Source organism: Phaethon lepturus, unplaced genomic scaffold (genome assembly GCF_000687285.1).
Source record: "Phaethon lepturus isolate BGI_N335 unplaced genomic scaffold, ASM68728v1 scaffold1138, whole genome shotgun sequence".
In the NCBI taxonomy this organism is placed as follows: Eukaryota; Metazoa; Chordata; class Aves; order Phaethontiformes; family Phaethontidae; genus Phaethon; species Phaethon lepturus.
Window position 1 is genome coordinate 1 of NW_010555264.1, and position 20,666 is coordinate 20,666.

Genomic DNA, 20,666 nt, shown 5'->3' on the forward strand with positions numbered 1-20,666 from the left:
CACCATACAAGCATCGAGTCCACACGAATCCTGTTTTAAACCAAAGAAAAGCTTTTTACCTGTTCTGAGGAGATCAACCTACAGGAGGCTTCTCTAAAACAAAAACAGCTGCTCTTTCATGCTTGACATGGCCAACCTAAGACTCTACTTTCACCCAAGAAACATAGTCCCATCCCAATTCTGGCCACGCATTCCAACACCTGCTTTGGCGAGAAGTGGTTATGTAGCCACACAGCGAGTTACTTGGCTCACTGGTCTCTCAGGGAAAAAAAAAAAACAAACCAGAAAGAAGAATTGTTAGCAAATGGTTACAAACTCTGCTGCTGCTGCCATGTCACAACCCTGCATCACTGCTATCCCAGTCTGAGCAACAGAGATGTTGAATGTATTATAAAAAGAATAGTTTATATATATTTAAATAAAACCATTCTTTTTAGAGTAAAACAATCTTCACTACCCAACAAACACTTTAGGTCTTAAACAACATTTACAAAATTAAACTGTGTCCAAAAAGGGGCAGAATTCTGACAGAAGCAAAAGGTTGCGATTGAGCATGTAAACTAAGTTGTTCAAGAATTTCAAATTAAAAACACTTAAGAACTTGTTCATTTCAGAAAAGCAGATTTTATTTTAAACAGCAGCACATACATACAACTTTTTCAAAATATACATATTTGAAAACAAGAGACTGCACTTCATTAACCAACTTGCTGTGGTTTATCAATTGTTACAACTATATTTGCATCCAGCTGCATCATAGCCTTCCTCTGAGTTGGATGCTCTCAGGTTTCAATGGTATAATTGTGCAATATACTATAACTGCTAGTAGCTCATGTGAAAACCCACACAACTTGTCAATTTACTATTACTGTCACCTGGAGGCTTCAGCTACCTGACTAAGTATTTTAAATAGAGAAACGTTATTTAAAACATATGTGGCAAATCATGAACTTCAGGGAAACACTTTATGCACATAATATACAAATTTGAGTAGTTGTATACATTTCAGAAAGAAGTTTCCTGAACCAGGACTAATCCTAACAGAAGCAACATAGCAGCATTTTGGTAAGGATGGAAACCAACATTTTCCAAAACCTTTCCCTTTTATTTAGATGCAGAACAAAGATTAAAATCATCAAAAAAGTTGGTTACATTTCTGTATGTTTAAAAATACCATTGCATTACCATTTCTTTTCTTGTGTTTTACCACAGTTTAACAAGTATCAGAATATGCTACATATAAATAGCCTAACCCATCTACCACTTATTAATTCACTACAGAAATATTTTCTACAGAAATCTATCTTCGTAAAATATAATTTAAATATAACTTTTTAATAGAAAAAACAGAACTCATCATCAGAAGATTCAGCTTGCAAGTAATCTTCGATACACTAGAACTCTTAATGAAGCTGCTCAAATTATGGCAAATAACTTTTTCTCCTTTTTTTTTTTTTTTTTTAGGGGGTGTGTGTAGGGTGGGTGTGTTTTGAACAAAATATGCAAACAGGTTAAGAATAAATGGTGATGACTTCACGTCCACTGCCTCGGACCAGGAGAACTCTATCCAGACCTTCTGTCAGAACTTCCAAAAACTCCATGTCTGAAATATCATTAAGTCAAGGAATTTATTCAGAAAAGAAACAAAATAGCCACTAATCTCTCAAAAAGTCTGACATATAATGCAAAAACCAAGTGCAACAATTTCATCAAGTTCTCCTGTGTCACCCTTTACTGTCCCATTATGTAATCGACCTACCTGCTCAAGTGAAAGCAAGGCCTAATTTGGGGAAAATTTCTAGTTCTGCCCTACTATAAAAATAGAGATTTTAAAATAAGTTCAGAATTGGGGAATGCTTTACATAAATTCCATTAAAAAAAACACACTATCAACATTTCTTTAAAACTCTGTGGAATCAAAAGTCGTCATCTTAAAGGTACACACTTTTGCTTACCACAGTTACTAATGGTTTTCCCAAAAGTAGACAATGGCACAACCACAAAAATCAAAATCCCAATTTCAAGAAATATGGAAGCAATGTAGTAGAGGATACAGTTTTCATCCCCTTTTCTGTTTTTAGGAGGTCCAGGCATATTCAGGAGAACTAGCTGCGCATGCTGTGATTTATTAAGCACTACTCCATTCAGCTTCACAGCGGTGTGCATTCTTCTCACATTTGACTGATTCCTAGCGTGCAAAGAAACATTTTAAATTATTGTCACAATACTTAAGTATTTGATTTATATGTTATGCATTTGAATTTATAAATTTAATCTATATGCACATAGAATAAGCTATTTTCATGGACACCAGTATTTGTACACACTCAAACTAAATTTGAGAAAATGCAATACCTAGGTTTAAAAGATTTTTTTTTCCTTTGAAAAGAACATTTAACTCTGAAATTCAAGCAATTCTAAACAGATTGCCAAGATGCATAAGTCTTCCAATTTTCAATTATCTTTCACAAAGATGAAGCAAAAACTTAATTTCAATAGAAAACACTGAGAATCCGGTTTATGGAATTCTATAAAAAGTAACTGTGTTTGTACAAAAAATTCCAAACAAAGGGAATTACAGAAATGCAATGGAAAGATTACAGTATTCATGCTGTACGGTACAAGATTTCCCTCATGTTCCTTCAGAAACATTACAAGATTATTATAAGCCTGGTGAAGACAATTCAGAAACAGCATAGAATTTATGAAAAAGATACTGTTTTTTCACATCATAGGAGTAAAGCAGTAAGCAATGAACTGAAATTGAGCTTCTCCCTTTACATTGTCAATATTAACAAATGTTTTACTTGTTGCCTCCACAAATACAACTGTTGTAAAATTGTGCGAAGGAAGAAGAAACTGCTAGGACTTCAGAGATTTCCTTATTTTAGGATCTGCCTTGGATGATTTAGTTGCGCTTCAGAACAAAAGAACAGTTTCCTTATAGTTTCTGAGATGCTACCATCTGTGTAAAATTAGCCAAGACTGGAAATGAGTCATAGCTATAGTGCAACAGAAATATCCAGACTCTACCTAAGCCCATTTATCCAAAAGATCCACTGCACAAGAGTAGATTCTTCACAAGTGAAGTGAGTCACTTCAAAGGGAACCTCAGAAACACAGGGTGACAGTACATCTCAAGAACAGAGATTCTGATATACTGGTGCAAGACATTTGTATTATTCTACCCTGTGCAATTTTCTTAGCACTAATGGTCTCATGGTAGAAGCACAACTGTACGTGGGCTGACATGCTGTCCTGTGGCAGAGAGGGGACTGGCAGGTTAGTAGCAGCAGGATGTAAGACATCCTCTGAAGAGCCTGATCAAGTCTGGCATCTTTTGAATTCCACAGCAATCAAAATTAGAGCACAAACCTCAGCACTGCTTCAGCTCAAGTAAACAATAGAGATTAATGAGATCTCTTTTCCCAAGAGAAGAACATTTAGGAGGCCAAAATTTACAAGAGGAAACACACAACTTTGTTCTCCTACCAGAAGTCATCTCAGGGGACTACATCAACACTTAATTCTAGAATCTTCTAGCAACATGAGGCCACCCTCAGATTATTTAAGTGTGCAGTTGAGAACAGCAGCCGAATACTGGTTCATTCGAACACAGGGGACCAAGAAAGATGAAAAATGCTGGGAGCGTACATACTTGTGTTCTACTAAGTCCTGTTTCTGGTGTTTGGGGTTTCTTTGTTTGTAGGTTTGTGGTTTTTTTTTTTTACTATGAAGGAAAAAGCCCTTAACAGGATACTATTAGAAGTAGCATTTCTCATGTTGTATTTTCATCCTTCATTTTGCAGAGGCAATTAGGAAGAAAAATTTGGTCTGCAGTTTAGTGGCCAACGGAGACCAGCTCCATCAATTTCAATTGATTCTCTTCCCCCCGCCCCTGCATTTTCCCCCAAGGCAATGACATTTCCAAAACTGAGTTTTTCAGTCTTTCCTGGGGGATTTTCTGTCAGAGTGGACATCTGCCCTAAGAACCAACTGTACAAAACCATATACAGAACAACAGAATACTTGAAGCTCAGTTTTTCAGAAGCGGAACAGCAGCTTGAAAAGACCAAAGAACAACTATGAAAAGAGAGGCAAAGTATATAACTGAAGAGGTGTATGAATATTGAAGTAGAAACATTGTTAAAGTAAAGATAAAATGCAGCGGAAATATGGAAGGTGTAAATTTTTGATGGAGTGGACAAGAATTCAGCACTGAAATAAATGCTCAAACTGACTACAGGTACATTGTGTGCAATCTGATCTGAGGCTGACTTCATTTAGACTTCAAGAACTAGTAGAACTGAAATCATACATGGAACACAAAGTAAACTTTCATAAGTTTTCAGAAGCAGCTCTATTTGTTAAATGGACAAAATGAAGACAATACTGGGCTCTGAAAAAAATGCAGAGTCAGAAGTCCATTCTACCCAATAACAGAGATGTAGTGTCCCATTTTTATATGCTGTCATACCCAATGTATATCTCAACTTATGTTATTTCTACACAAGCACGGGTTGATAGAAGGGAGGCAAGAATTGGCATTTGATGAAACATGAAAGTTCCCTTTGTGAACAAATTCGTCCTTATTGTTCAAGTAGTTATAGCACAGTAAGGGCTATTTTTCCAGAACAAAAAATATACTCACTCTTTAATGTAGTTAATTAGAAAAATAAGTATTACACTAATGCAGAAGAGTACTGTCAAGTTTTACGTACTTACAGAAACTAAACCACATGTTCTGTGATTATCAACTTCCCATTCACGGTAAATATTTCGAAGAAAATGTTAACAAGTCATGATGAAGAATATTTTTCAGTGATAAATGCTATATCACAGTATATATAAAACAAGGCACAAAAGAATACACACACTGAAAATCATGATTTAGGAAACATGCATACAATGTACACGACCACAAGAACCAGGGAACACAGCCTACGTTGCTTAAGTGAAATGAAATTCAGACTTACAGATTTCCCCATTCTCTACATGGAAGGGAAGCAAAAGCACAGAAAAAAAATATTTATGCCATCAGGTACATTTTTAATTCAACAATATTAGTATATTGTACAAGCACACCAAGTTTGAACTGTAATTTCCACCCCAACCACAGATAGTAATTTTAAAATAATATCTGAAGTCTGTATCTTACACAATTCTAAAGCAGTAATAGGAAATATTTCTAAGATATTAACAAAAAACATCCCTAAGAATTAGGGTATAATGCAGCCCAGAGCAAAAAACAGTGCTTTAGAGCATGAGCCAGATGATGCTTGGAATTTGCAGATAGCAAACTGTGTTGTAAACTGCTCAGGGCAAATCCACAAAACAGCTGAGGCTTTTAAGGTGCTGATTCTAAGTGTACCTTTTAACTCTACTGTTCACAAGTCCTAGAGTTAAGATATGTTTCCTTTACATATTGAAGTTCCCCTTGACATCCACGGTTTCGCTCTGGGCATGTGCAGAAAAATAGTCTAGGCCATGCTTATAAATGCATTTTTCCAGAACTCAGAAAAGATGCATGTGTACGCTTGAATCACAACATGAGGAAGGGAACAAGCTGATGTCTTTCTGTCATTCTTGTGAATGACTCTTTACAGTCATTGTTCCATCCAAGTCCGTACTAGATGCCATCCTTATGAAACTAAGTGAAGTGTGTGGAAAGATCATGTTTGTACTCAATTTCAAATAATAAGCCAGAATCTCTTATAAACATGAAACCCAGAACAACAATAACCCCAAAATACACACACTAAAATACACATAATCAAATACAAAACTCCAAACACCACACGTATACTTACGGCTTCATGTTGAAGATATCTTTAAAGCCAGACACATTTGAATCTTTGGTTTTATGCTTTTCAGCTACAAACTTCTCTTTAGTCCAGGTCATCTGCACTTTTTCTGGCACAGCAGCAGCCACACTTGCTTTTACTGCTGGAGCTGAGTGAGAGGCAGTGTTTCTGTCATGGATCAGCTGAGCCTGGACACAAAACAAACATCCCAAGATTCAGCCAAAAAGAACATTTGCAGATTACACATTATTAAAGTTTTGAAAAATAATTTCACAGCAGTGGAACAAAAGAAGATGTGGAACAAAAGAAGATGTGGAAAAATGCACCTTACTTTGTGAACAAATACCAGACTCTCTTGACTTAGGCATGAAGATAAACTGCTTGTAAAAATGTAGTTAGTTATTTATATTTGCAGGATTACATCTGGGCTGGGATGTTATTTTTGTAATGCACTAAACTGAGGCTGAATCCAGCCTGAGGGTACTTTATTAACACCAAGGTGTTTTGCCAGTGAAAAAACTTGAAAGCCAGTGCCCCCATTCTTCACCAGCAGCATTATTGTTTTCTCAGGTACTGTCTGTCCATTTCACATGCCTGTAGCTGAACTACCAGCACGACCACCGTGATCCTAGTAACACAACACTGGACTCGTCGAATTGAAGGCTAGCTACGTTCCATTAGATTATTTATGCATGCAAGTGCACATTACATAACAAAAGCCAATCATGGAGGGGCCTTCTCTTCCTTTATAAAAGCAGAAACTCAAATCACAACTTTAAGAACACAATATTGTTGTTCCCGCATGTATATACACACTTCCGTGTTCTCCATTTCCCATTCCCCTTGCTCCTCTTGAGGAAAGTGGGAAGACTTATTTAACACATGTTATTTACTTACTTACCCTCATAATACTTTGTCCATAGGCTTCTGTATTTTTATCAAAAGCAATACAAATACAGTACCTTGGACTCTTAAAGTCATAAGTGAATTGGTATAGGGGGAGGATTGTTTCTGTGGTTTTGGGTGTTCTGTTTGGGGGGGGCGGGGTTTGCGGTGGTGGTAGGGGTTGATGGGTTGGTTTTTTTCTCTTCAGAGACTTGTTAAATCATGAGTTGAAGCTCCTGTTCTATTTGGGAACCTTAATTATTCACATGTTAGTGATGGTCATGTCCCTCCACATATGTGATGATTCAGTAGAACCAATTTCATTCAGGTCACAATCAAAATCATTAATAAAATCCAAGTAGATGAGAAAACAACTTTCTATCTCTGAACAGTAATTGCCCTACGGGTTCACAAACTGTAATTGCAGCTGTTTTTAAATCCTTAAGAGCTTCTGTATTTTTCCTAAATTATTTCCCCAGTCCATATCCTTGAGGATTCCCAAATCCTAGAGTTCAATTCTGAGGTTCACGTAAATATCTACGTTTTACAGTCTTCATATCTCCCCAGAAGATTAAATCATGAGTCGAGACTACAAATCAGAAGTTACTGTGAATACAGTTCTATCATGGGAGTGGAAAAAGCTAACAAATACATGCAGATACTATACATGCTATATAGCAGTATCTAGTGAACTAAAATTTCAAACTAAAAACTGTAAGATGAATTCGGTACAACTATGCTTCAATGGAAGAAAGTTCACCATTTTTAGAAAGACGATGAGGCCAAGAGAAATTTTGGACCTATAGCACACATTCATAAAAATGCACAGACAACAAAACCACATTTTTGTTAGTGCTATTTTGATACTAAATTAGTTACATGGAATGTAACAAGTTCTTCTCATACTTCATGAAGAAAGGGAAACACAAAGGTATACATCATTTCCACAAACTAGGCTACATACCTTTAGATATCAGCAACACTTCAAGTGCACACTAAAACCATTGATTACATGAGTCCACTTCCTTTAAAACTCGCCATGCAGAAAGTAGTAATGACATTTATGGGTTAATATTGCCTTGTCAATCAATATCGAAATCTCCTTAAAAAGTCCTAGTATATCTATATAGGCTCCAAGAAGCTTCAGTACTTCAATATAGGAAGTATAAAGAAAGGCAATGCTTCGTGAAAGCATGAAATATGCTTATTAATGAAACACCCACTAATAAGACTTTTTAATGACAGAAGGCAGAGAAATATCTTTGCTTCTGGCTCTTAAAAACAGGCACTCTCAGAAACATAACTCTTTCTCTCGTGGAAAATAAGTGTGAGAAAAATAGGATGTAGTTCATCTCACAGAAGCACCATCTAGAGAAAAAATATAGGGTAAATTAATGAATTTAGAAAAACAGTAGAACTAAAATTTATGACGAACTGTTCCATGACAATGAATGATCAAGTTGTTCATTTGTAGTTCAGTTTGCAATAGTGGCACTTCAAGTGTTGCAATGGGAAAATATATCTAGCCAGTACTATGTCCAGCTACCTCCTCCTCTTGATAATCATTAGTCAGCAGTGCCTGTACATCTTGGCCAAGGGATTGTGGACTGGAGTAGCTTTTTCTTCTGATTGAGCCTCGAGACTCATCAGTGATGCTCTGAATCTGGGACAAAAAGGTTACCAATGACAAAAAACCCCCAGTCTACAGAAAAAAGCAGATTGTCATTATTCAAAATAAAAATTGTCTTTATTTTTAAACAGATGAGATTCAGTATTGTAGCTTGTTATAAACTTGGTTTGTTTTCACAAACACGCCATTTGTGTATGTATAGTATGTGGCTCTTTTTGAAATGTTTAGCAGTTAGTTATGAACTCTCTTTACAGAGATTTGTGAAAACATGAAGTGAATTGAATCCTTTAGTCTATATGGGAACCTAAAATGTTCACTTGTTTGTGAGGGTCACATCCCTTCATATATGTGATGATTTAGGTGAATTTATTTTATTCAGTTGCAGTCGAAGTATGAAAAAAGTTAAGCAGATGAGAAAGCTGCTTTGACTCTCAACACTGATTTATTTCCCAGTGATTCAGGAACTATAATTGTGCTCCTCGTGTATATGCACCCACATTTCTGCCAATCTCCCATAGCAGCAGCAATGTGCACAACAGCACTTGCACTGTGCAACCCAACACAAAATAGTGGGGGGACGGATAACACCTTCTCACAGCTCCAACATCACCACTGCCTGGCCCAACAGTCATTCAATCACCAAGAAGGGCGGCAAGGAGGTGAACAAGGCTCCACATCTTTACAGTGCTACTGTCAAAGTCAAATAAATAAATGTTTGGCAGTTGTGCCTAAGTCCGCAGATCCTACACTTTACAGGCACGTGTTGTAGTTACAAGCAAATTAACCAAGTTTCTCAAAAAAGGAAACAAAAATTCAGTCAGTCCCCATGCCCCAGTTCCACAAGAAAACCCAGAGGCAAGATCAAAGTTCCATTTAAAAAAAAAGTGACAGAAGAGGAGAGGGTGAGGATAAGAGCAGGCCTATGAGGGAAACAGCAGAAGAATGTTATACAAAAATGAATTCTCTTCTCCACAAAGATTTGAACCTCATTTGAAGAGGTACAAACACAAAAGTGAGGTTAAAAATATTAATCTTGGTGATAACAGGAAACAAAACTATAAGCACCATCCAGAGCTGGAATATCAGGGTTATATTTCAATGTCTGGCGACAAATAATGAAAACAAAAGCAATGCTAATTTGAACTAGTGATACTAATGACAGAAATGTTTTGGAGGTCATCAGAAAACTGAAGGGGATGGCACAGCTCATTTAAGAGAGGAGTGATAAGAAGAGATGATCAGGTTCAGAAAGGGCCTGGCACACTACTCAATTTGTAGCTCCAGAAGCAAAGGCATAACTGAACAGCATTTTCTGATGAAAATACAAAAGAACAAGGTAGATTAAGATACCCTAATGAGAAACAACAGATGGATATGGCTTTTATTCTTGGACAAGTCAGGAAATAACTACTACATGTTCTTGGAATTATCAGGATTTTACTTTAAACCATGAAATAAATCCAATGGTATTTTGAACATCTCCAATTTTACACTGCCTGATATGACAGAACAAACTGAAGCTATAATGGTGATGATTACATTCAGATAAAAGTGAGTAAAAAAAATTAAATGTGGGGGGAAGAGAAAATTAAAACTTCCAGGAAAACAACACTTTGAAGTAGTGCAGATTCCAACCAACTCACAGAGCTTAGAAGAAATTATTTGTCTCCACTACAACTTATATGCTATAGACTGCAGAGCTTACATCCTTGGACTACTTGTAAAGCATTCATGAGGAAGTTAAATCCTTAAAAGCCTACTCTAGATTGATTAATCACTCAAACTCCCATGGAAAAATATTAGTGTTCAATAAAGAAATAAGAAAAATGTAAACACGCTAAGTAGGCAACACAGGAGAGTGTGGTTTTTTTCCTGAAAAGATGTTAGGCAGGCTCAGATCAAAAGAAAACTGCCATGATGCAGATGAGAAGAAAGAGAATTTACAGCAGCACATTGTTGTAGCTATAAAAGGCATCTTTAGGAATCTTAAAAAAAATCCTGTGAAATAGAAAAAAGAATAAATAAGGAGGGAATATACATAAAGCATTCAAAATAATGCAGAAACTGAAAAATAGTCTGTGTGAATTGAACAAGACCAAGTCACAAACAAAGCTAATCAGTCAGCCCCATTAAATAATCATGAACCTTAGCTACTGATATACATCAAGTTTGGAAATGCTCTGGAAATATTCCACACTGACGCTCAAATGTTTTGCTAGTACATACTTGCACTAATCTTAACACGAGCAGGAAAACTCTAGCCATTTGTTCAAATATAAAAAACAGTTATTCATTTTCCCCCACGTTATTTTAACCTTGCAAGTGAAACCCGCTGTAGAGAAGCTAACATAGAACGCAGTAATAAAAGCTTTTGACTAGTCAGAACCTGATCAGAAGCCCTGGCCAAGAAATACTACTTTCAGATTTTTCACAGAACATCTTGCCAGGCCAAAGTCCCTACCTCTCTCTCCCTTTCGTTCTTTGATAGCTGCATCTGCTTTAGCATCTGAGATCGCTGTTCCATCATAAGTGTCTTCTCATATGTGAATGCAGAAATATCATTTTCAAACTGCAAAAGAGATTGGCATTAGAAATGCATTAGAAATATCAGAAGAAAAGCACTACTCAGAAGAACAATGTTTAGACATTCATTCAGTCCTGGATGTATTTATGGCACTAGAGTAATCCCAAGCACGTAGTTGCTCAAACATTTCTGTCCTCATTCTTAAAATTTCATCTTCAAACAGGAATTTCGCACATTCAACTGTATCAATCGGTACTATACCAATACCAATGTGATCTTTTCCTCCATTCGAGGTACTTGGGACAGACTCCCCATTGTCCTGTTCCAACTAGGCTGCAGAAATGAAGGGTTGAAAGCGCTTCTTTAAACCAGGTCTGCATTGCTGCCTCCTGAGCATGTGTGCACACTTGTTTCCTTAAAAACTGTCTAGAGTCCCAAAATAATACATTGTCCTTTCTCCAGTGAGAAATCTTCACAAATAGGAGCATTTATGAAGAAACCCCAGCATATAGTCTCATATCAGCTCAAAGACAAAATACAATGTAAAAATCTACAGCAGTCATCTGCGTTGTCACTAACTCCTAAGGTGTCTCATCTTTTGGAATATTCTCAGGGTTAAATATGACCCACATGAAAAAAGAAAAAACTGTGTTTCCTATACTATCTTCTGCTCAAAATCCAACCAAGGCTGAGCTTTTTTCATGGCACACTGTTCATCTTCTTTCACCTGCACATGCCACAGCATTTTAGTCTTTCATATTCAGTACTCTAAAACAAAATAAAAGGATTTATCTTACTTCCTAGTTCAAAATACCAGCCAAATTTTTAGAAGTAATTTTTTCCCCATAAGTAATTTAAACAATTCTTAAAATTTGCTTTATGGTTGATTAGAATGATAAATCTTTTTGATATGTTTTGTTCATTCCAGGAACTGGTGGTAGTAGAAGTTTGAACCAGTTGACTCCTCTTCTTCATCCCACTTCAGAATGAGTTTTAAAGGTTTTTGGTTTCGGGGTTTTTTTTGTGTGTCTTTCTTTGGACAGTATGCTAGTCACCTTTGAGTGCTGGAAATTAAGTTTTTCCTTAGGTGCCAAAAAAGCATGTCCAGACAGACTACAGCTTTAGTCCTTTCTCTTTAGCAGGTTACGGCCATTATTTAAAAAGGGGGAAAAAGTGACAAAATGAATTTTGTCACTATTTGACTTGTGAATCTGTAGCTATATTGTCTTGCTGTTCAATGGCAAAGAGGTTGGCAATGCTAAAAACGACTGACACACTCTCACGGGGGACTAGGGATTCCTTATTCCAGAGATACTCATACAGCAGCTAGAGAAATGGACATGTTCATCCTCTCTCATGCTGGACCCCATGATTAAGCACATTCAGCCTCCCATTTCACTGCCTGCTAAAACCTCAAGCTTTTTCCTTCCTGAATGAGCTATTTCTACGGACTAGTCCTCATAAATAAATAGGTGCATATCAAAATGGCTCAACTTGACAAAAATATCAAACTTGCTACCACATACACTAGCATTGTGACATGGTAAGATAATGTTGTTTTAAAAAAATTTCTAGTTCTCAGTGGGACTGCAATCTTTCCCTTTTTATATTTGGGCTAACATCTTTTAGTTTCAAAAATGCTAAATCCATTTGCACAAGTTAGTCTCAACTGCACCTAAAAAAAATATGCAGTAACGTACCATTTCAACAACTTCCACTTCAGCATTCAGTCTAAGATGATACAAGAACATCTGAAGATCCTTCTTCATTTGAATGCTATTATCATCCATTTGAGCAACAGTGAAGATACGCATTTTACATTTTCTCCAAACCTATCCAAAAAATACATTATAAGAATTTGTGATTGCTATCACCATGCATAACTATCAAGGTGAAAGAGGATTTCATTAGAAACCCTTAGCACTGTTCATTGCTAGAAAATGAAGTCCCAGTCATTTTCTGTTGTCCTTGCCTTGTGCTGTCGAAGGAGAAAAGGCAGTAACATCAGCATACCACCATCGTGAACAATCCACCACACATCTATGTTTCCTTCAGTAAACCGTTCTTGGTTTGTTGGAAATAAGTCAATGTTTTTAGCTACCAACAGTGCTTGTTGAGCTGCTGTTGTTTCTCGTACAGTGTCTGCAAGGGAAAACAAGACACGTGATCAAGAACAACTAGTTTTCATTCACAGCTTTTGGTTTTGTTTTAAACTCAAAAGCTTAAATCCTCCCAAATTCTGCTGAGGCAAAAGAGGAACATACCAACAAAGTTTTTCCATGAGAAACGGTTTTCTGTCTGCTTCCATGACTGTGGCCATGCCATCAGGACTGTATTGTGCTTCATCCCTCCTAGACCGGCTGACTGAATCAAATAGGATATTCCATCTCTGAAATTAGGAGACACCACAATCTGGCAAAATCCTTTAGTCTTTTCCACTCCCATTAGGGCCTTAACGTTCTGCAAAAGGAAGATTACACATGGGGAAATAGAGTCATCAACACCAGTAATAAACACCATAGGGAGTAACAGCACTACATAAGGGCAAAACATTAGCTACACTGTACAACCAACAACAAGAAACCACTAATTCCAAAAGAGTGAACATGGTTCTATGACAACTAAAACCCAAAATACCCACCATTTCCAAAGAAGAATGAACATGGTATGAGTAAAGCCTCATTGATGAAGATAAATAAAGTAACACTGCTTCAAGTAAAATCAAAACTGGTGACTGACAAAACACTGTATCTTTGGAATGACAAGTCTTTTCTTTTGGAATTGGAAGGGTTTAGAAAAACATGATGCCAAGGACTTTAGAAGAAGTGGCCACCAAAGATCCTTAAATAACTTTGACATTAAGAGGCTGATTATTTATTGGCTCTTAACATTGAAAAATAGATGTGCAGGAGACAATTGGAATCATTGGCTGCATAATGACAAGATACACTGCCTAGATTAATCTCCCACAACCCTTGAATTTCAGCATGGCTCCCCTTCATTTACACACCAACAAACATACAGACACAAAACCAAGTAATTTAGAAGTAGCACTGAAAATGGTATCAGGTTTGACTAGGGAACATCAGCTTTGGCATTTACTATGTTTTGATGGCACAACTTCAAAAATCGCATCATCATCAATGACTTGCATGGGTGACCAGCATGGTTTCAGAAAGAAGAACCCGGAAAATGTTTGGAATTTTGGAAACACCAAAATTCCTATCAAAAAACTATCCATAACAGACATGATCACAGAATGCCTGGCACTGGCTCAGTGTGACTTCACATCGGAAATTCTGTTTAGTAGAGAAAAAAGTCTTCAGAGAATTTGGTAGCACAGCTAAAGAGTCTGTGCAAACAATATCTGTGGGGGCACCCCAGTTTAAATAGATGCTTTTTTCTTTTTAAAAGACAGAGAGAAATCTTGATTTCCTACAAATCTTCTGTAAAGATTTTCTAGTTGACATTTTCCAAAATGAGTAAGGCCTCCAGACATTCAAACTTTTACAATTCTTCTTCATTTCCATTCTAAAAGCAATGGTTTCCTCAACCTTAACACCAGGTCTGACTTCCTAGAGAACCTGGGGATTAGGTCTCCCTTAAATTCATTCCTGTTACATCTCTCAAAATGTAGCTGACTTCAAGCTAAGCCAACTATAGGTAACATTTCAAATCCTTATGGGTAAAGAGTTTATGTGTAAAGTTTTTGTTTGTTTTATTTCAGAGGCCTGACTGTACTCTTGGTCTTGTTTTCTACTCATACACGTTGATAATAACAGCTTAACAACAATTACTTTCAGAATAAATCATTGCTAGACTTTACCCACCATGTTTTCAGGCTAATTGCTCTCTTGGGGCCTTTTCATGTGATAACAGCTAGGCCATCTGGCTTCATACTTTGTTATTTTAAAAACCACTAGGGACAAGTCTGAATACCATGAGGGAGAAAAAAAGAAAGCTGGGAGAAAAATGGCAGTTAGCTTTCTTAGATCCATTTCAATATCTCAAACACAAACCTGTTTTAGAGATACCAGGTCTGAATAAATTACAGGCATTTTTTACATAGCTTTGAAGACCACTTGGATAAAACAGTAGACATTTCAACTGATACTCTTTTCAACAACACTGAAAATATTGATCATTTTTGGAAGATATAATGGCAATCAAAGCTACTTTTGGAGTAGGCTTTGTAGTAGTTTTCTAAAGGCAACAGTTTTTTCAATAGTATTCAATAAAATACACAAAACACAGTATTTTCTAAAGATGTTTCCCCATTCTATAGAGTTAGAAGTAGGACAGTTTGCATAGGTAAGCAAATATAATTCTGTATATGGAGTTGCCCCAATACAGCATTAAACAGAGACGTACACAAGTTGTTTAAGACTGAACAAAAAGGGAAGCTTGCTTTGCATTGAGAGTCCAAGCTGTATGAACAATGGATCTTCAGAGACTCAGTCTATTAACTTCCTCTTTCTGTCAGGGGACAATTTAAAATTAAATTTGGGTATTTTCAAGGGCTTCCCACAATGTCTATGTATTTCCAATCAGGTAGCACAGTCAGATACCGACAAGTTGTCAGGAAAAAAGAGAAACTTTCAAATTAAATTTACTTGTGTACAGTTAGATGTCATCTTAAATTACATGACAACTTACTATTTTTTCCTACCCCATCCTACCTTCTCTGGAGAGATAGGGTAGATAAGAAATTTTAAGAAAAAAAAAAAAAAAAGGAGAAAGAAAGTAAAGCATCTCAAGAAGGATGCTGTTTACAATTAGGCAACAGAGTAGGATTCCAGCAAAGACTGCTTCTAATCCTAGCTCTGCTATGTCCTTCTAGGACAACAGTGAAAATAATATCAAGTGTACATCCAGAGATTGAAATTATGACAAACACATCTGCATTTGTTCGATTTTTTTTGTTGTTGTTAAAACTGTTTTCTTTATAAGGTAATTTGCTAATAATAATAAAAAAAAAAATCTATCACTTGGCTTTTTCAGGAATGTGGTTTGACTGTCAGCCCAGGGCTGTCAATATTAAAGAAAACAAAAATCGAAGAAGTAGCAGCATTGTCTCATCCTATCGGGAAATTTTGTAAAACATTTTGCTACACACATGAACCTATATAATCGTTGATTGTGCTGACAGTAAAAAAAAAAATTTGATGTTTTATTCAATACTTTACAGTCTGTTCTGATTCAAGATATGAGTTATGCAGATTCAACATTTAAATATTAATGGAAATTACAAGTGTTTGTAAGCTTTTACATACCTCTTCAGCTTTCTGAGTTTCTGTACATTTATCCAAGTAGATTCCCTGAAGCACAGATCCCACAATAGTCAGTCCTTTACCAGCCTTTAACTGAGAGGTGAAAGAAAGTAACCGAGGGTGTTTTACCAGCTGCTCACGATCCAAGTTTAACAAGACCAAAAGTTGAGGTCTGCCAAAAAAAAAAAAAGTTAAACACACACATACACATAGAGAAAAGTAAGAAAGAATTGGAAAATTAAAAGTAACAATTACTAAAATGCAGATTCAGTGCTTAATTCAATGGAAAACATTCAACTATCAAGCAAGGAAGTCATAATTTGTAATAGCAACAACAATTCAGGTACAGAATAGCTATATGAGCCACCATATGAGCCAGTGACTTTGCACTTGTCCTTCCGGATTTTCATGATGTTCTTGTCAACTCATTCCTCTGCCTCCACAGGTACTTGCAAAAGGAGTCATATCCTTACTGATAGCACTCCCAGTTCAGTTTCAACTGCATATTTGATGAGAATGCATTCTGTTTCCTTTAATCAATACCCAATCTGCTTACTTTTCCCAAACCAACATTTTGGCTTGGGAAAATTTATAATTTTCCCATCGTTACTACAAATTCAAAAGAACAACCAAGAGTTGGAGGGTACTTCCTGCTCCAAAACTATCACAGTTTAAGACAAGAAGGTTCAGTTCTAGGAATTACATTGAAACAACAGAAGGATAACGCATCTGGAACTGATATCAGACATTTAACAGGAATACTCTTAGTCACACTACATTACATTGGTGCCTCTAAGATGCGAAGTCCAGACACAGATAAAGGCAGTGGCTCATGTATTCCACAGTAACTGCTTATGTGCCTTAGTCCCATGACAAATGGTAAAATAATGCCATTACACTGAAGGGCAACAGCACATTGCATGTGCATGCACCCAGCGATACTATCACTAAGCAGTGACTATAATTAAAGTATCACTGATCAGAGTTCTTCTGATTTGCATTACGCTCATCAGAAGTGACAATATGTAAACGTCCTTTTGTTTTTAAACTGTAAGTAATTCTTTGTGTTGGCTTTGAGAAAATTGATAGATTGCAAAAATAGCAGTGGACATCTTTACTGCTTTCAGCTGGGATAGAGTTAGTTTTCTTCACAGAAGCTAGCATGAGACTATGTTTTGGATTTGGGATGAGAAAGTGTTGATAACATGCTGATGTCTTTAGTTGTTGCTAAGCAGTCAAGGACTGTCCGGCTTCTCACGCAGGCCTGCCAGCGAGCAGGCTGGGGGTGCACAGGGAGCTGGGAGGGGACACAGCCAGGACAGCTGACCCAGGCTGGCCAAAGGAATATGCCATACCATATGACATCATGCTCAGTACATAATGCTAGGGGGGAAAAAGGAGGACGGGGTGAGGGGACTTTTGAAGTTATGGTGTGTCTCTTCCCAGGTAACCATTATGCGTGATGGAGCCCTGCTTTCCTGGAGATGGCTGAACACCTGCCTGCCAAGGGGAAGCAGTGAATGAATTCCTTGTTTTGCTTTGCTTTCGTGCACATCTTTTGCTTTACCTATTAAACTGTGTTTATCTCAACCCACGAGTTTTTTCCACTTCTATCCTTCCGATTCTCTCCCCTGCCCCACCATGGCGGGGCGAGCGAGTGGTGCTTAGCTGCTGGATGAGGTTAAACCACAACATCTAACCCCAATACATACAAATGGATTTTGTTTTAATGATTTCTAAGCAATTTAAAAAGTGCTACTATTAAATGAAGCTTTATAAAAAAGATTGCCACAAAAATTAATTTAAACAAACAATGGATGCTCTGAATATTTATACAGTGTATTTCAGAGAGAACATATATAGAAGCAAAGAAAAAAAAACAACCAAAAGGCTTATGGAATTGCAGCATTTCTTCTATAGAGATAGAGGGATTCAATGATAACTGGTCCTTTAAATCTGAAAAACTGTAAATAATCAAACATTAAAATTCTTCTGCACTTTGGAAAATTATGTCAACACCACATTTGTTGGATTTCAGTTCGAGTTAGTTTGCCTTTATTCCCCACAGAGCTGATTACATGCTGACCATAAGTTGCATTCTATTGCAGTAAAATATTACTATTGCAATGACATTGCCAACCCCAAGTTAAATCTTTATTTTAATGGTGAATTTCACATTGGCCACTACCTTTACCAGCAGTATTCCCAATAGAGTTACGTATTTCAAGAATTATGTGACCTTGGAAAGTGTAGAATTACCTCCAGTTCTTGGTGTGAGGAGGACCGTCTTCAACACGAAGCAAAGCATAGCGAGCTGCATTCAGAGACAGTCCTCGGATTCCATCACCCCATTCTTTTTCCGCTCTTAAGGGTGCAGAAGAGATTCAATTAATAGGGTTCCATTCATTTATACAAACTAAGTACATTTTCTCACGAGGGGTAATGGGCATAAAAAAAGAATACTTTTTTACATGAATGCATAAAAAAAGCCTCATCTTGCAGATCTGTGAAGACTAACCAAGATGAAGCAGTCTCAGATCCCTTCCAGAGAACTATTTATTATGTATTTATTAATATTAATTATGGTCTGTTTTATTCATACTTCAAAAGCTTTTCTGTAATCATGAGAGCTACTTAAGTTGCTTTTAAGCACTAGAAGAAGTAAGTGAGGGCTACTTAAAAGGAACTGTTTTCAAGCAGCAGAGTGAATAAGTGAAATGATTTTGTATGGATTAGTGTTGTATCTTCCCCCAACACACCACTACAGCTTTCTCCACTTCCTTTCCTTCCCAGCTTCTCTCTCAGATGAGCCTAAAGCTTCATCCACCCCTCCTGAACACTTCCAATCTCCCTACATTTTCCACTCCTCTTTCTCCCAACACAAAAAACATACTATATGCCAGGTAGCCAACCAAATAAGAACGAACTGTTAGGCTAACACATTATTTTCCTTTGTGGCGATTCTACTATGGCAAAGCGTCCATCTCCCTTGCCCACCCTTAGTTCCACTTACGAATGCTCGCTGGACTTTGTTACCTCTAGCTTTCTTTCAAAATTTAGATAAAGCAAGCCAACCTGAATTCAAAAGCTATTAGAAAAACATGGCCATTAAAATGTACTCCCATGGACAGCACAATCATGTAAGTTGCTTTTACTTCGTTGTCCTAAAAACTGCTGCCTGTAGAAAACCTCAGTCTATTTTTGGTTATTTCAGGGACAGTTTCTCCCCACTACTAAATCAGCTCCTGAATTTGTAAAGGCAGGGAGGAAAGTTGTTTCTGCGGTCTTTCTACAGGGTAGATGTGCTGGCTATGTGACATTTATAGAGTCTATATACAAATTTGGATGTACATATAATATTATGTATGTGCATACCTACACGCACACACAAGCAGAACTGTTATCATCTGATCTGACTTTCTGGCTAAAATAGGAAAATTAATTTCCTTCTAATTAACCCAGTAAATGGATCTGTTACAACCCAGGAAAGCATCTAATCTGGAAAGGGAGATAGAAGATGGAGAACCCACAAGGTGGAGCAGTTTATACCAGCTGATCCACTTAAGACCTGTGCTTAATCACTAATCAAAACAACTGGCCTCACTTCAATTTCCGGCTCCAAGATATTATTATCTTTTTTGATTAGGATCTTTCAGCACTGGGTATCTTTCCTTAGAAAGGGAAAGCACACACATTACTGATCATAATCACTTCCAGTGTTTGGATATGTTCTTTAGTTTGGGTTGATTTTTGTTGTTTGTTTAGGGTTTTTTTGGTTTGGGTTTTTGGTTTTGTTTTTTTTTTTGGGGGGGGGGTGTTTACTTGGTTTTGGTGGGTTTTTTTGTTGCTTGCTTATGAACTCAGCATGCTCTTTTAAGTCTCCTACTTGCACAGCTTTTCTTACAGGTGTGGCTCGGTATGTGTCCCTCCTTCAAATGTATACAATGCAAAGTATGTTGCAATTTAAAGATTATCTAAGCCTTCAGAAAATAGGTAATTTTCAGTGGGTGCCCTGGATTGCTCAGTATAATTCATTCTAAAAAATGCTGAACTCCACACAAAACAGTAGAGTTTTTAGGCTTTACTGTAAGTTAATAACGTGGTAACTATTTTGTAATAGCTGCTGCTTGATATTAAAATGTGAGGTTCCTGAAGTACCAAAACTTTATACCATAATTCTGCTTATATAGAGTTTCCCAGCCTTATTGATTCTTAAAGTGATTAGTTCTGGCTGTCAAGAAGTTTGGAACAGGACTTCCAGAGAAATTAGAACCTGAAAACTTACACTCCTTAACAGAAATGGGATCTTACCTTGTTTCAAGGAACACTTAATTCTATTACTTCAGCTGTAGCTGTTTTACAGAAAAGTGCTTTGTGCTGAATGTTAAAGTTATTAAATAGAGAATAAATAAGATATATGGTCTTACCCTCTATATTCTATGTATTTGTATATACATCCTGCGATTAGCATGGCAACCAAAGCATAGTACCAAGAGCAAATGAACATCAAGGCAAGACATAAACTCATCCCCAGGAATGAGAGGGTCCTAAAA

The 20,666-nt window shown here is 36.9% G+C and overlaps 1 protein-coding gene across 1 annotated transcript; it reads right to left on the minus strand.

The window, feature by feature from the left end:
• Positions 1-1,491: 1,491 nt before the first annotated feature.
• Positions 1,492-20,655, minus strand: LOC104624652 (solute carrier family 12 member 7-like). The gene is made up of 12 exons (XM_010292083.1): positions 20,541-20,655; positions 18,373-18,477; positions 16,117-16,285; positions 13,108-13,303; positions 12,816-12,985; positions 12,544-12,675; positions 10,781-10,888; positions 8,236-8,352; positions 5,811-5,992; positions 4,977-4,991; positions 2,055-2,188; positions 1,492-1,603 (listed from the first exon to the last, which is right to left on the minus strand). The coding sequence occupies exons 1-12, from the start codon at positions 20,639-20,641 to the stop codon at positions 1,512-1,514; spliced, it is 1,521 nt and encodes a 506-aa protein (XP_010290385.1). The 5' UTR covers positions 20,642-20,655; the 3' UTR covers positions 1,492-1,511.
• Between the last annotated feature and the right edge of the window lie 11 nt (positions 20,656-20,666).